The sequence below is a fragment of the Rana temporaria genome, chromosome 6 (assembly GCF_905171775.1).
Source record: "Rana temporaria chromosome 6, aRanTem1.1, whole genome shotgun sequence".
NCBI lineage: Eukaryota > Metazoa > Chordata > Amphibia > Anura > Ranidae > Rana > Rana temporaria.
This window is the reverse complement of record NC_053494.1, coordinates 97715752-97730670: the sequence shown is the minus strand read 5'-3', so window position 1 is coordinate 97730670 and position 14919 is coordinate 97715752. Positions and strand designations below refer to the sequence as shown.

Here is a 14919-nt window from a genome sequence, read left to right as displayed (position 1 = left end):
CTAATTTCCCTAAAACCTTTTTAAGATATACTTAAAGGGGTTGTAAAGCTTCGTGTTTTTTCACTTTGCACTCTCGGGCCCCCCTTTGGTCGCCGACTGTATCACGGGAGCGCACCTGCAAGCTAACCCCCTTTGGAGAGCGCTTCCCAGAAGGAGGTTAGCTGTTGCAGGGAGGAGCCGAGACAGCCGCCGAGGGACCCCATAAGACCAGGATCGGGGCCACTCTGTGCAAAATGAACTGCACAGTGGAGGCAAGTATGGTATGTTATTTAAAAAAAAAAAAAATACCTTTTACAACCCCTTTAATGAATCACTTTACTAAACCTCCATAACCTATGTTTCAATATATTACTATAGGGTGAGATCCCCTTCAACGTCTTGAAACTTGATGTTCTCACTCCTTGTATACTTTATTCTGACAGAGAGCAAGAGGATGATGTCTGACTTTTTTTTTTTTTTGCTGTCACAATATAGAGTATAAGATTTCCAATCATCTGTGCCCAGTCTTGCCACAAAGAGTTGATCCAGCTCGGAGCAATCCTCTTTTTTTATTTTTTTAAGTGAGATAAACGGACAAACGGGAGAAAACTTTTGTCCGTTCTTCCCCCTTGCTGTGAATGACAGGTTATTTACATATCTCATGCGCTAGCTTGAGACAGGCATTTATTTTTTTATTTCCCACCCCCACTACTTTTCTAAAGTCATGTGGTTACTTTTATGGGTTTTGACTGGATGTTAGTGATCATAGCAGAATTTTAGTGTAAGGAATACACAGGAGAAAATGCATGTTGACAAGGGGAGTGTAGAGGTGGGCGGGAAGTCTGACATCACGACTCCACCCACCGAGCTCTGGACAACAGATCCACCCACAGAATTTGCAGTTTTTCAGTTCTTAACAGACAGAGGGAAGACATTTGACAGGTAAGGATACATGCAGGAGGCATGTATATCTTTATAGATCAGCACTATGGAAGTAGTTTAGAAAGGATGAGAGTAGGTTTAAATCCACTTTGGTTCTAAAGGATGGGCATTTTTTACCTTAATGCATTCCCTGCTCTCGCGCTCTCTCTCTCTCTCTGCTCACAGACACAGCCATAGGCTCCTCCTGCTGTCAATAAGATCCTGTGAGCAGAGGGTCGGGCTGAGCCACACAGTTACAGGTGAGAAGTAGGTGAGAAAAATATATATAGTTGCGCTAATATCAAAGGAAACCTTTACGAAGAAGGTGACCATAAATGTGGAAGTTACATGAATGAACATGAATCACAAATTAAATTAAAATGCCTGTCTGCATAAACAATACACAAATTCTCAAACGTGAAATTGACAAATCATGAAATAGGCCATGGTATAAACCTATGTGCAAAAACGAAATACAGATCATAGATTGTTATGAACAAAACATGAACTCTGAGCCCTGCAATAGGCTATAACATAAAACAGTGAATTAGAAAGGAAAAAAGAACTTCATATGGTTGCAATATGAGGAAACACCCAGTGATGATCAAAATGACAGCTGCTCTTTCTTCTCAAGATCCGCAACTTTAAGTGAATTCCACCACCCTAGTGTAATTGAAACTGCTTACCAGAGCCAAAGGTCCCTTTATGAAGTAGGACCAAAACCAGCATAAATGTTAAACCCAGCAGACACGACAGAACACTGCATCCACAGCGAAGATACGATGTGATAGTACGACAAACCCCTCAGCATAAACATCAATTGGTATGGTATCATGCAAAGAAAGCAGATGCCTCGATAGTGTAAAAACCAATTACTTTTATTAAAATATAAAACAAACAGTAAAAAACTCACATTTCGTAAGTGTAAGAACAGCCTTAAACCTGTGCCCGAGACGACGTGACCTATCGCGAAACGCGTCAGGCAGACCGAGCGGCTTGCTGACGTCATCACCCTCATCTGCTCGGTTTCCCATACGGACAGGTTTTCCTGACAATGTAAGTAATTTAGATATTTTACACCCCCAAAACAGGAACACTATTGTGAAATCACTAATAACACAGATCAGTATATCATAAAAATAAAAAAGACAACAATACACAACCACAAAGTGATCCAGTGCAATTCTATCATATGTGCAAACAGCAAAAACGAGTGCAGTGCTCCTTTAAGCACACTAAATAATGATCCCCAATATACTCTCTATTATTAAAATGAAGTGCTAAGTACAAATCAATCGGTTTGCAATCCATATATAGTCCAATCAAAAGATCCCACTGTGATGTACAATCCTGGTGTATGCACATGCAGATCCTCCACATGAAAGCAATCAGGTGAAAGTCTTCCTCCAAAAAATTTTTTGCTCCACCACCTATGTGCCCCTTACAGTTGGAATCTCGCCTCTTTTGGTGGACCTACTTTTACAAGTAAGGCAGGGGTTGACAAATCCCAGGTGCCAGGTCGAAATGGCGACTAGAAATTGCTCCTGGTGTTTGTGATAGTGTGCTTGCCTTGCCGCTGATCGCAAGGGGGAGCTGAGATCTGGACCCCAGCCGGGGGATTCAGCCTAGCCTGGCTGCTCGGTGTGAGCCCTCACTGTCGTGCTGCTGATCACAGGGAAAGGGAGCCATGATCTAGACCCAATATGAGATTCAGCCTGCTTGTTGCCTAACTGAAGAGATCTAGGCGGAACCCCGGGGAGCGAGTTAGTCAGCTTCGCTGCTGTGGCTCCTGCACATGTCAGCTAGGTGAGCCGCCTATCAGTGCCCATTAGTGCAGTCTATCTGTGCCACCTATTAGGGCCTCCTCAACAATGCCCATTAGAGCTGCCTTTTAGGGCCACCTTATCATGCCACCTATTAGGGCTACCTCAGCAGTGCCTATCAGGGTAACCTCCATTATGCCTCCTATCAGTGCCACCTCAGCAATGCCTATTAGTGCTGCCTATCAGGGCCGCCAATTAGGGCCACCTATCAGTGCCACCTAATAGGGCTACCTCAGCAGTGCCCATCAGGGCAAACTCCTCATGCAACCTATCGGTGCCCATGAGGCCCACCTCATCAGTGCCTCCTCATCAGTGCTGCTTATTGGTGCCACCTCATCAGTGCCATCTATTCTTGCCCATCAGGGCCACCTCAGCAGTGCCCTATCAGGGCCACCTTATCATGCTACTTATCAGTGCCACCTCAGCAATGACTATCAGTGTTGTCTATCAATGCCACCTATCAGTGCAGCCTTTCAGGGCCTCATCAGTGCCACCTCAACAGTGCCTTCCAATTGTTCCCATCAGTGCTGCATATCAAGGCTACCTCATCAGTGCCAACTATCAGTGCTGTTTATCAGTGTCTTCTTTACATACCAGCACCTCCCTGTGTAAACCTTTGTTGTGCATCTGCAGAGATACACATCAGGGCTACATAAGATAAGGGGTTTTGCCGCTGAAAATGTTTTGTTAAAAAAAAGCTGGCTTCTAACTTTTCGCTGGCTCCTAGATTCAAAGCAAATGTGTCAAGCCCTGAAGTAATCTGAGCTTGATTTTTTTTTTTTTTTACTGCCGATTTCATTCACTCCACTATAATACAGCTCCTATGGTCTCCTCAAGACTCCCGTATACAGCATATCATGAGGTGGGCTCATAGAACAGGGAAAAGTGCACATCATAGAACAGGATAGTGCATCATCTTTTTATTAAAACGTTGAAGCATAAAAATGCTCACATACAGCAGGTAAAATAGGTATTGAACACGTCACCATTTTTCTAGGTAAATCTATTTCCAAAGGTGCTATTGAAATGAAATCTTCACCGCATGTCGGTAACAACCCATGCAATCCATACATATTTAGAAATCCAAAACAAATAAGTTCAGAAATGTAAGTTCTGTGTAATAAAATGGATTGTTCTTTCCACTTCTGGATTATGGCCAAAACAGTGCTCACTAGAGCATTCAGAAGTTTAGAAATCCTTATGTAACCAATGGCATCAGTAAGTTTTGCAACAATAAGGTTGCGAAGGTCTTGAGACAGCGCTTTGCTTTTACCCATCATGAGATATTTATTTTATAGGCCATCAGTTGAGACTGAACCAGCTGATATTAATTTGCACTGACAACGGGCAGGATTGCTTTCTAATTACTGACAGATTTCAGCTGGTGTCTTGGCTTTCCACGCCTTTTTGCACCTGCCTTTCTTCATGTGTTCAGTACTTTTTCCCTGTGTCATTCCATTTTATTACACATAACCTAATTTCTCAACATATTTGTTTTGGTTTCTTTGCATGTATATGTTATTAAAAGAAGGGTGGTTAAAAGCTGGTCCACCAAAATAGGTAACATTCTACCTGAAAGGGGCACAGAGGTGTTGGAGCAATAACTATTGTGGATGACGACTTGATTGTTTCATGTGGAGAATCTGCATGTGTATACACACCAGGATTGTACAGCACAGTTGGATCGTTTGATGGGACTATATATGGATTGTACATTTGATGGATTTGCACTTTATTTTGCTAACGCAGAGTAAATTAGGGATCGTTATTATTTAGAGTGCTTAACTGCTTGCCGACCAGCCGCCGTACCGCCGTACCAGCGGCAGGTCGGTTCTGCTGGGCGAGATCATGTAGCTATACGTCATCTCGCCAAGCAGCCAATAGGGGCGCGCTCGCCCCTGACGCCGACGCATGTGTCTGGCGGGCGCGATCACCGCCGGGCACCCGCGATCGCTCGTTACAGAGCGAGAACCGGGAGCTGTGTGTGTAAACACACAGCTCCCGGTCCTGTCGGGGAGAAATGCCTGATTGTCTGTTCATACATTTCCCCAAGTCAGTCCACCCCCCCCCCCCTCAGTTATAACACACCCAGGGAACATACTTAACCCCTTCCTCGCCCCCTAGTGTTAACCCCTTCCCTGCCAGTGGCATTTTTATAGTAATAAATGCATTTTTATAGCACCGATCACTATAAAAATGCCAATGGGTCCCAAAAATGTGTCAAGTGCCCGAGGTGTCCGCCATAATGTCGCAGTACCGATTAAAAAAGCTGATCGCCGTTATTACTAGTAAAAAAAAAAAAAAATTATAAAAATGCCATAAAACTATCCCCCTATTTTGTAAACGCTATAACTTTTGCGCAAACCAATCCATAAACGCTTATTGCGATTTTTTATTTTTATGAAAAATATGTAGAAGAATACGTATCGGCCAAAACTGAGGAAGTGTTTTTTTTATTTATTTTTTTATTATATATATATATTTTTGGGGGATATTTATTATAGCAAAAAGTAAAAAATATTCTTTTTTTTTTTTCAAAATTGTCACACATTTTTGTTTATAGCGCAAAAACGAAAAACCGCAGAGGTGATCAAATACCACCAAAATAAAGCTCTATTTGTGGAAAAAAAAGGACGCCAATTTTGTTTGGGAGCCACGTTGCACGACCGCGCAATTGTTAGTTAAAGCGACGCAGTGCCGAATCGCAAAAAGTAGCCTGGTCTTTGACCATTGATATGGTCTGGGGCTTAAGTGGTTAAAGGAGCACTTTGCTTGTTTTTGCTATTTGCACATATGATATAATTGCACTGGGTGACTTTATAGTTGCAACAAAAGGGAAGAGATCGCGCTAAATAAGTGATAAGTGAACAAAAAGTGACATAAAGTTCAATAAATAAATTGTCCCGCCACAGAGGCAAGTAAATAAATCTCCCAGGTGATAAACTCAATCCACAAGGAAAAGTGCTGGACAGAAAGATCCTCCACCAACGATAAAAAGGGCCTCTTACCGAATAAAATTGATCTCTGGTTTAAGAGAGATCAAACTGAGCATAAGAGGCATGGATGGATATCCCATAGGCAGCAATGGACAGCAACAGCGGTGAAATCCTAGTGCATAATCTTTACAGATACATCTCTCGATGGGACATCCAAGGATATAAGAAAGCAGAAAGACTCCACATAGCGTAATAACGTCTTGGTTTAATATCGAAATCAATAAAATAACACTTACATATCAATGTAGGCAAACGAATAAAATTTGAGCCGGCCCGCTCGATACACAGCCTGTATCAGGTAAACAGTACGCGGTGACGTCAGCACGCCGCCTCCCAACGTTTCGTCGCAATCGGACTTGGTCACGTGACCAAGTCCGATTGCGACGAAACGTTGGGAGGCGGCGTGCTGACGTCACCGCGTACTGTTTACCTGATACAGGCTGTGTATCGAGCGGGCCGGCTCAAATTTTATTCGTTTGCCTACATTGATATGTAAGTGTTATTTTATTGATTTCGATATTAAACCAAGACGTTATTACGCTATGTGGAGTCTTTCTGCTTTCTTATATCCTTGGATGTCCCATCGAGAGATGTATCTGTAAAGATTATGCACTAGGATTTCACCGCTGTTGCTGTCCATTGCTGCCTATGGGATATCCATCCATGCCTCTTATGCTCAGTTTGATCTCTCTTAAACCAGAGATCAATTTTATTCGGTAAGAGGCCCTTTTTATCGTTGGTGGAGGATCTTTCTGTCCAGCACTTTTCCTTGTGGATTGAGTTTATCACCTGGGAGATTTATTTACTTGCCTCTGTGGCGGGACAATTTATTTATTGAACTTTATGTCACTTTTTGTTCACTTATCACTTATTTAGCGCGATCTCTTCCCTTTTGTTGCATATTTGACAGTGTAGTATAACACTTTTTGATCGCTGCTTTCCCCTTTTTTTCCTTTTTCACTGTTAACAAGCGCAATATTTTTTCCTACATATTGACTTTATAGTTGTTAAGGATTGTTATATATTTTATGTTTAGGAGCGCTATGCTGTTAATTTTTTTTATATATAAAAAAAAAAAACTTTACAATCACTTTAGTTTTTAAGGTTTTGACCCATTGATGAGGATTCTGACATTTCTGATTCACTTACAAACCAATATATGTTAGAACAGCGGAAGGCACATGTTTGTGTACATCATTTGTACATATCTACACTGAAATAAACAGGAATGCTTTTGTGAGTAGTTTTAAACCGTGATCATTGTGTTTTATTTGTGAGGTTCAGAATGAGAACTTATTTCAGTAATGTACTCAATTTTTTTTCTCAATTTCAGGTTCCCCAGTGAGTGCTCAGCCACTCATTATGGCCAAACCTACACAGACTGCAAGTTTTATGGCAAAGCCTTTGACATACATGTCTGCTTCAATCATGACCTCACAGCCCACAAGTCATGCTATACATGTTGTGCAGCAGGTTCCCACTGTCACTATGGTTCAGGTACTGACAACACCCACCAATTCTGCAAATGGATACATTACTACAAACCAAAGACCTATTGGTGAGGTACATGGAAGAGTAATGGATTGTGGCGTTTCTACCAGAGGTTAGTAAATGTGATGTTGTTTTTTCTTGTTTTCTAATGTGTTAGATTTAACTGTGATTCTTTGAGGTTCACACTATAGCAATGTCAGACATCACATGTGATTTGCACCGCATTGCTGTGCAGATCACATGCAACGTCTGTGCAAAGGGAATTCAGCCATACAGTTTGGCTGAATTTGCATTGCATTCAGACCAAAATGGTCGGACACAGCAGCATATTGACCTTGGGGTATTATCCTCCTTTCTAGGAGATTGACTAGGCAGAAAAACAGCATGTTAAGTGTTAAACACTCCACACAGTGCTCTGCAGCCCCAGTTTGTTTTCTGCCTAGCAAGGAGAATGACATTGCTCCTCTGGGCCCATGTGCTCTAGGGATTTTTTTGCAATTTTCTTGCTTTTTCTTATTTGTTTTTCCTGCATTTTTGGATCCTGAGATCTACAATCAACTGCCGACTAGGTGACAGGCTGGATCCTCGATCCTTGTGATTCCCCCATGTTCGGCCATCGAGCGTGTACCGGCCTTTAGCTACGCGCTGGGCAGTCCACGACATGCCCCGTTGCTCCAGGGGTGGCCGGTGAGCTATACGCTCCAAGGCTCACATTTGACCGGGCTCTATGTCCGTGTCACAGTGTGCCGGGCCGACAGCCATGCCGTAACTGCGCGGACGTTGGTTCTGTCTGGGATGCCTCCAGCTGGTGGTCGCAGGATGGGTAAGTATGGGTAAGTGCGGCTGGTGCAATCCTGGAGAGGTCAATTGGGGGTCTGCCCTGCTTTCCTCTCTCCTTTCCTCTCCCTCCTTTCCCCACATTCTGGGTGGCGTGGTCGGCTGTGAGGTGGGGGGCTCCATCCAGTGGCTGGGGGCTGTGTCTGCTTAGCGGGTGCTGTTTTGCTGTCGCGTGTGCGGAGGGGGGGTCCCAGTGTTTTTCACTGTGTGTGTTTTTTTACTTCAATCGCGGCCGCCATTTTGGCGGCACTGGGTGCCTTTATTGGAGATTGGCGGCCATTTTGGAATACGTTTTTGCCTCTAGTGGCTAGAAAATCGTCATTAATGGCTCCAGCACACTTCCTGAGGGACGTAGCAGCGTTCTGGGGCAGACGGCAGCATTACAGGCCTGGTCGGGTAGTGAGTCCTCTGGGGGGTCCCCTGTTCTCTGCTGCGGCCGGGAGGGTGGCCTGTGGGTCTTGCCTTGCATTCCAAGAGTGACAAAAGGGTGGGTCAGCATGGCGTCCGAACCGGATGCTTCTCCCCCAGACATGCCAGAGTTAACCCTTAGTGCCCCTGTACCTGCGGCCTCTGTGGATGCTATGACGGCAGTCCTACAGGGGTTTGTTGCCAGGATTGAAGCAGCGCGTGGCCAGAGGGGAGGAGGGTAAAAAGCGCCCCCTCCCCCCGCCTTCTTCTGGGGATGCCTCTGACACGGAATCGGGCCCAGCTACTGCTCCCGACCCTGGTTCCGAGGTGTCAGAGGATGCAGGACCAGTCCACACGGACAGTGAGGATGACTCGGCATCAGGGTCAGCGCATGATAGGGCACTAGTAGGAGCTCTTGTCACTGCGGTGCGGGATACTCAGAAAATGGAGGATTTGGCGGAGACATCAGAGATCTCGGTCCCTTTTGGCTTCCGTAAGCCGGCCCGCACTGCAAAAGTGTTTCCTTGTGTTCCTTATCTGGAAACATTTTTGTACAAGGAATGGGATCGGCCGCAAAAGGTTTTTTTTTGTTCCAAAATGCTTTGCGGTCCGTTATCCTTTTGAGGAGGACTTCCTGAAGAAGTGGACCTCTCCTCCGTCAGTGGACCCCCCTGTGTCCAGACTGAACAAAGCTACCATGTTGCCTGTGGAAGGGGCTCCCGCTTTCAAGGACCCCGCAGATAGGAGAGCTGAGACTGTGGCCCGCTCCATGTTCACGGTGGTGGGGTCGGCGGTGAGACCGGTCTTGGCCGGGCTCTAGTGTCAGACACTTACTGATCGGAGGAGCATCAAGCCCCTCCGGACTGTGTGGCGCTGGCCGACCAGTTGGTGCAGGGCCTAAAATTTGTCTGAGTCAGCCCTGTATACGCTTACCTTGCTCTCCAGGGCCTCGGCCTACGCAGTGGCGTTGCGCCGTCTTGTCTGGCTGAAGTGTTGGTCCGCGGACCAGTCTTCTGAGAAGGCCTTGGTGGACTTGCCCTTGAAGGGTGAAAGTCATTTTGGGGCTTCTCTAGATGATATCATAAAGGATGCCACGGGAGGTAAGAGGACTCTGCTCCCACAATCTGGTAAAGGTAAGGAGCCTCGCTGTAGACATGGGCCCTCCTTTACCGCCCCCAAGCGTTTTTTTCGTCTACCCTGTGCTGCAGGTAAATGTTCACAGGGCGCTAAGGTGTCCGCTGAAGGGCAGAAGCGCCCCTGGTTCCGCAAGCCCAACAAGCCTGCTTCCGCATGAAGGTCTGCCCCCGCCCCTCAGGTGGGGGGCCGGCTTCGCGAATTTGCGGCTCGGTGGATGTCTCTTCTTTCCGACCACTGGGTCTGCAAAGTAGTTTCCTCGGGGTACCCAACCTCCAGCTTCCTCTGGGTCGTCAGAAGGCCCTGTTTGGGGCTGTTCAGGATCTGCTGGTCAGGGGGGTGATCGTGCCGGTTCCTTTACTGGAACGGTTTTAGGGGGTTTTACTCCAATCTGTTTGTAGTCCCCAAGAAGGAAGGAGTCTGTCCAGTCCTGGATCTCAAGGCCCTCAACTGTTTTGTCAGAGTGAAAAAGTTCAGGATGTAGTCGGTTCGCTCTGTAGTAGCGGCACTCCATCAAGGGGACTTCCTGGCATCCTTGGATACCAAGGACGCGTACTTGCATATCCCCATATGTGCAAAGCACCAGAGATTTCTGCGCTTTGCGGTCGGGGAGGACCACTTTCAATTTGTGGCCCTCCCTTTCGGCCTGGCTTTGGCGCCAAGGGTTTTCACCAAGGTGCTCGCCCTGATTCTGGCCCTGCTGAGGCAGCGCGGGATCGCTATTGTAGGATGCCTGGACGATCTTCTTCTGCAAGCTTCTTCAAGCTCAGAGTTCGAGGTGGATGTGTCTATCACCTGCCAGACCCTCTGGGAATTCGGTTGGCTGCTAAATGTTCAGAAGTCGGTGTTGGTACAGTCTCAGCGCCTGGAATACCTGGGGTTGGTCCTGGATTCCTCGGAGGCAAGAGTTTTTCTTCTCACGGAGAAACTGCAGCGGTTGGCGACCCAAAAGTGGTCATCGCTTTGCTTTTGCATGCGAGTTCTGGGTCTGATGGTGGCCTCCTTCGAGGCGGTTCCGTATGCTCAATTTCACACTCGTGTGTTACAGAGAGAAATTCTGTTGTGTTGGGACAAGCTCCCTTCGTCTCTGGATTACCAAGTCTGGGTGAGTCGCCTGGTCAGGTCTTCCCTAGTGTGGTGGCTGACATCTCCGGTGCTTTGGGCCGGGAAGTCGTTCCTGCTGTGCCATTGGACGGTGGTCATGACGGATGCCAGTCTCTCTGGCTGGGGGGGGGGGGGGGGGGGAGTCTGGGGTGTTCAGTCAGCCCAGGGGCGCTGGACTCGGGAAGAGTCCCGCCTGCCAATCAATGTCCTGGAACTCTGGGCGATCAGGCTGTGCCTCTCCAAGTGGTCTCTGAGACTGCAGGTGCCCCCGGTCGGGATTCAGTTGGACAACGCAGCGGCGGAAGTCGCTCACATCCTCCGGTGGGCCGAAAAGAACATTCCGGCTTTTTCGGCCGTTTACATTCTGGGCGTAAAGAACTGGCAGGCGGACTACCTAATTCGCCAAACGCTAGACCAAGGAGAATGGTCGCTACACCCGGATGTGTTTCAGAGTCTGTGTCTGAAATGGGGCACTCCAGACGTGGATCTTCTGGCGTCCCGACTCAATCGGAAGGTGTCACGGTTCGTGGCCAGGTCAAGAGACCCGTGGGGGGACGCGTCAGACGCGTTGGTGGCACCGTGGGGTCACTATCGCACAAATCTACGCTTTTCCTCCTCTGAAGCTTCTTCCATGTCTGTTACGCAGAGTGGAAGCCGAGGGGATACCAACAATCCTAATTGCTCCGGATTGGCTTCGCCGTCCCTGGTACGCAGATCTGGTGCATCTGGTGTCAGATGTTCCGTGGCGCCTGCCACTGCGAGAGGATCTTCTGTCGCAGGGTCCTATCATTCATCCTGCTTTACAGTCATTGGCTTTAACAGGGTGGCTGTTGAGAGCCAGGTGCTGAGAGACCGGGGGCTGTCGGATTCAATAATCTCTACCATGCTGCGGGCGCGGAAGTCTACTTCCTGGAAGATTTACCATCGTACATGGAAGGCTTGCATCTCTGTGTGAGGAGATGAATTGACACCCCCGTGCATACGTGATGTCCCGGATTCTGCTGTTCTTACAGCGTGGAGTGGACCAGGCACTCCCCTTAAGTACGATTTAAGGGGCAGATTTCGGCCTTGGCTGTTTTCTTTCAGCGACTCTTGGCGGCGCACTCCCTGGTGCGTACGTTTGTGCAGGGGGTTCAGGATGTGGCCCCTCCGGTACATCCTCCACTACCTCCCAGGGACTTGAATTTAGTTCTCTCGGTGCTTCAGAAGCCTCCGTTTGAGAACATTAGGGAGATCCCTTTATTGACTCTTTCCCAGAAGGTGGTTTTTCTGGTGGCAATTCCATCAGTCAGACGGGTTTCTGAATTGGCGGCCTTGTCTTGCAAGGCTCCCTATTTGGTCATCCACAGGGATATGGTGGTGCTGTGTCAGCAGCCATCATTCCTTCCTAAGGTTGTTTCGGCCTTTCACATTAATGAGGACATTGTTATTCCATCCTTGTGTCCTCGGCCGGCGAACCCAAGAGAGGCTGCGCTGCATTCCTTGGACGTGGTTCGAGCCCTACGGGTGTACCTGTCTGCTACGGCTCCGTTCCGGAGGTCGAATTCACTGTTCGTGTCGGTGACTCGTCCTAAGAAGGGTCTGGTAGTCTCGCGGCCACCATTTTTAGGTGGATCAGGCAGGTCGTGCTTCAGGCTTATGCCCTAAAGGGGCGGGCCCCCCCTTCCCGGTTCCCTTCCCGGTTATGGCGCATTCGACCAGGGAAATTGGTGCCTCTTGGGCTTTCTGCCATCAAGCGTCTGTTTTACAGGCGTGTAAGGCAGCGACCTGGTCGTCGGTCCACACCTTCTCAAAGTTTTACAAGGTGGAATGTGAGTGCATCTTCGGATGCCTCCATCGGCCGCAAGGTTTTGCAGGCGGCTGTTTAAGGTTGAAGTGCCTTCGTTGAGGAGCTCTGGTTTGTTTGGGGTGGGGGATGTACCTGTGTGGCGTGTTTAACACTTAACATGCTGTTTTTCTGCCTAAGGTCAATATTCTGCTGTGTCCGTCCGTCAAGTGCAAAGCGGAAACTGGATTTGCAGGGTTTCCCGCATTGCACAAGTGTGAACCAAGCCTGAAATGTGCAAAGCTATTTTCAAATCTCACTGGGCAGTAAGATTTTCTTTTCCTTGTTTCCATAAAATACCATATGGACGTGTTCTGTGCAACTTGTTTGGTAGTATAAGTTGGCAAGTTTGCACCAATTCCGTTTCTACATAGTGGTGGAAGATCATTTCAGATTGCACTGCTTACTTTTAGTAAACCATGTATGGCTGGCTATCCATTGAGAAGTTTAGTTTATACAGTAGTGCATCGACTAAATGAGTACACATGCCTGGACACATTTCCCCGTATTTGTTCTTCATTTTCTTCTCTAAAATTCTGTCATCTCTATGGTCATTGGGATCAGTGGAATGTAGCTACCATTCAAATTCTATTTATTGCTGGTTCTGTGGAATCCTACTTGTAATACCCGCTTTGCTCTGTTCATAAAGAAAGAAATAAATAAATTTAAGTTTCCACAAGCAATAACACTTGATGAATTTAATAACCCCAATTAAATTTAAAATCAACAAAAAAAACAATGCAGTGACTTACAAATCTCATAAACCCATATTTTATTCACAATAGAAAAAATATCAAATGTTTTAATGGCGAAAATGTAACGTACTGTATTTATTGGCGTATAACACTCACTTTTTTACCCTGAAAATAGAGTGCAAACTGTGCCTGCGTAAAGTTTTTTTTTTTTTTTTTCCTGAAACTTCCCTCTTAAAGTTAGGGTGCGTGTTTATAAATACGGAAATTAATAAAACAAAAGTAATTTTGAAATTCATGGCAGCAGCACATCTCAAATAACTTAGGCGATGGCTATGTTTACCACAGAATAGCATCCCCTCTTCTTTTAACAACACTCTGGAACTGAGGAGACCAGTTTCTGGAGTTTTGGGAGAGGAATGCTGCCCTATTCTTGCATGATGTAGGATTCTAACTGCTTCTTTATCGTATTTTTTGTTTTAAGGTGCGCCATGTTTTCAGCTGGTAAAGGTCTGGACTGCAGGCAGGCCAGTAAAGCACCTGGACTGATTTAATACAAAGCCATGCTGTTGTCAGATGCAGTATGCGGATTAGTGTTCCGCTTATGTATGCAAGGCCTTCCCTGACTTTGACTGTGCATTTCCAGATGTGCAAGCTGCCCATCCCATATGCACTAATGCCCCCTATACCATCAGAGATGCAGGCTTTTGAACTGAGAGCTGATTACAAGACAAAATGTCCCTCTCCTCTGTAGTTCGGAGGACGCGGCGCCCATAGTTGCCAGAAAAGCATGTAAAATTTTGAGTCTGACCAAATCTTTTTTTACACTTTTCAACAGACCATTTTAAATGAGCTTTGACCGCTGCCTAAACGTCACAAATGTACCAGGGACCCATCCTTGCACCAAGCCCTGACAACGAAAGCGGAGGAGAGTATTTGTTGGGCTTCTACTAAATTCTATATGCACAAAGATGAAATTGGCTCCTTACTCGCCCATAAACTCAATCCTTGCATGCAAACCTATGCAGTCCCTAAGCTCCGCTGCTCTAATGGTATGTATTCCCAGAACAAGGCCTTTAGGAATTCTTATTCTTACTTGTATAAGGCTCCGGGTGGTGAAGATCCTCAGGCTTGTACTCAATACTTGGAGGGCATATTGGTCCCTAAAATATCTGTGGCTCATAGAACATGTAGGCCCCTTTCACAGCACGGGATGTTCTGGCTGTTATTAAATCTTCAAAAACAGTTTTTTGCCCGGGGGCCTGATGGGTTTTTCAGGTCTACATTATTGTAAATTTTAAGATGCACTGGTCCCTCACTTGGTGGAGTATTTTAACGCCATTGGATGACGACTCTTATATGCCATACATCTCAGTGGTTCCAAAACCTAATTAGGATCCTGGAGAGGTTGACAATTATCGTCCCATTTGGCTTCTTGACAACCATCTTAAATTGTTTACGAACGTTTTGGCTAATTGTCATCCTTCATCAGTTCCTTTGTCCATAAAGATCAGGTGGGCTTCATACCGGGTGGGCAGGGGCCTGATCAGATCAGGAGAGCAGTGGATATTTCCCTTCTACAGTCGGGTTGGACTGGAGGTCCCCCTCTGGAAGGCCTTCTCTTATCTGTTGATTTGCAGAAGGCATTTGACTCTGTCTCTTGGACATACATGTTTCAGGTCTTGGACTCATGGGGCTTTAGCTTGCTC

The 14919-nt window shown here is 46.5% G+C and overlaps 1 protein-coding gene across 2 annotated transcripts in view; it reads left to right on the top strand.

Annotated features, from left to right (window-relative positions):
* FOXK1 (forkhead box K1) overlaps nucleotides 1-14919 on the top strand; it is a 218653-nt gene that overhangs the window by 143495 nt on the left and 60239 nt on the right. For both annotated transcript variants that reach the window (XM_040357043.1, XM_040357042.1), the window contains exon 7: nucleotides 7053-7322. In XM_040357043.1, coding sequence (XP_040212977.1) covers nucleotides 7053-7322 — 270 coding nt within the window. The remainder of the gene's footprint in view (nucleotides 1-7052; nucleotides 7323-14919) is intronic.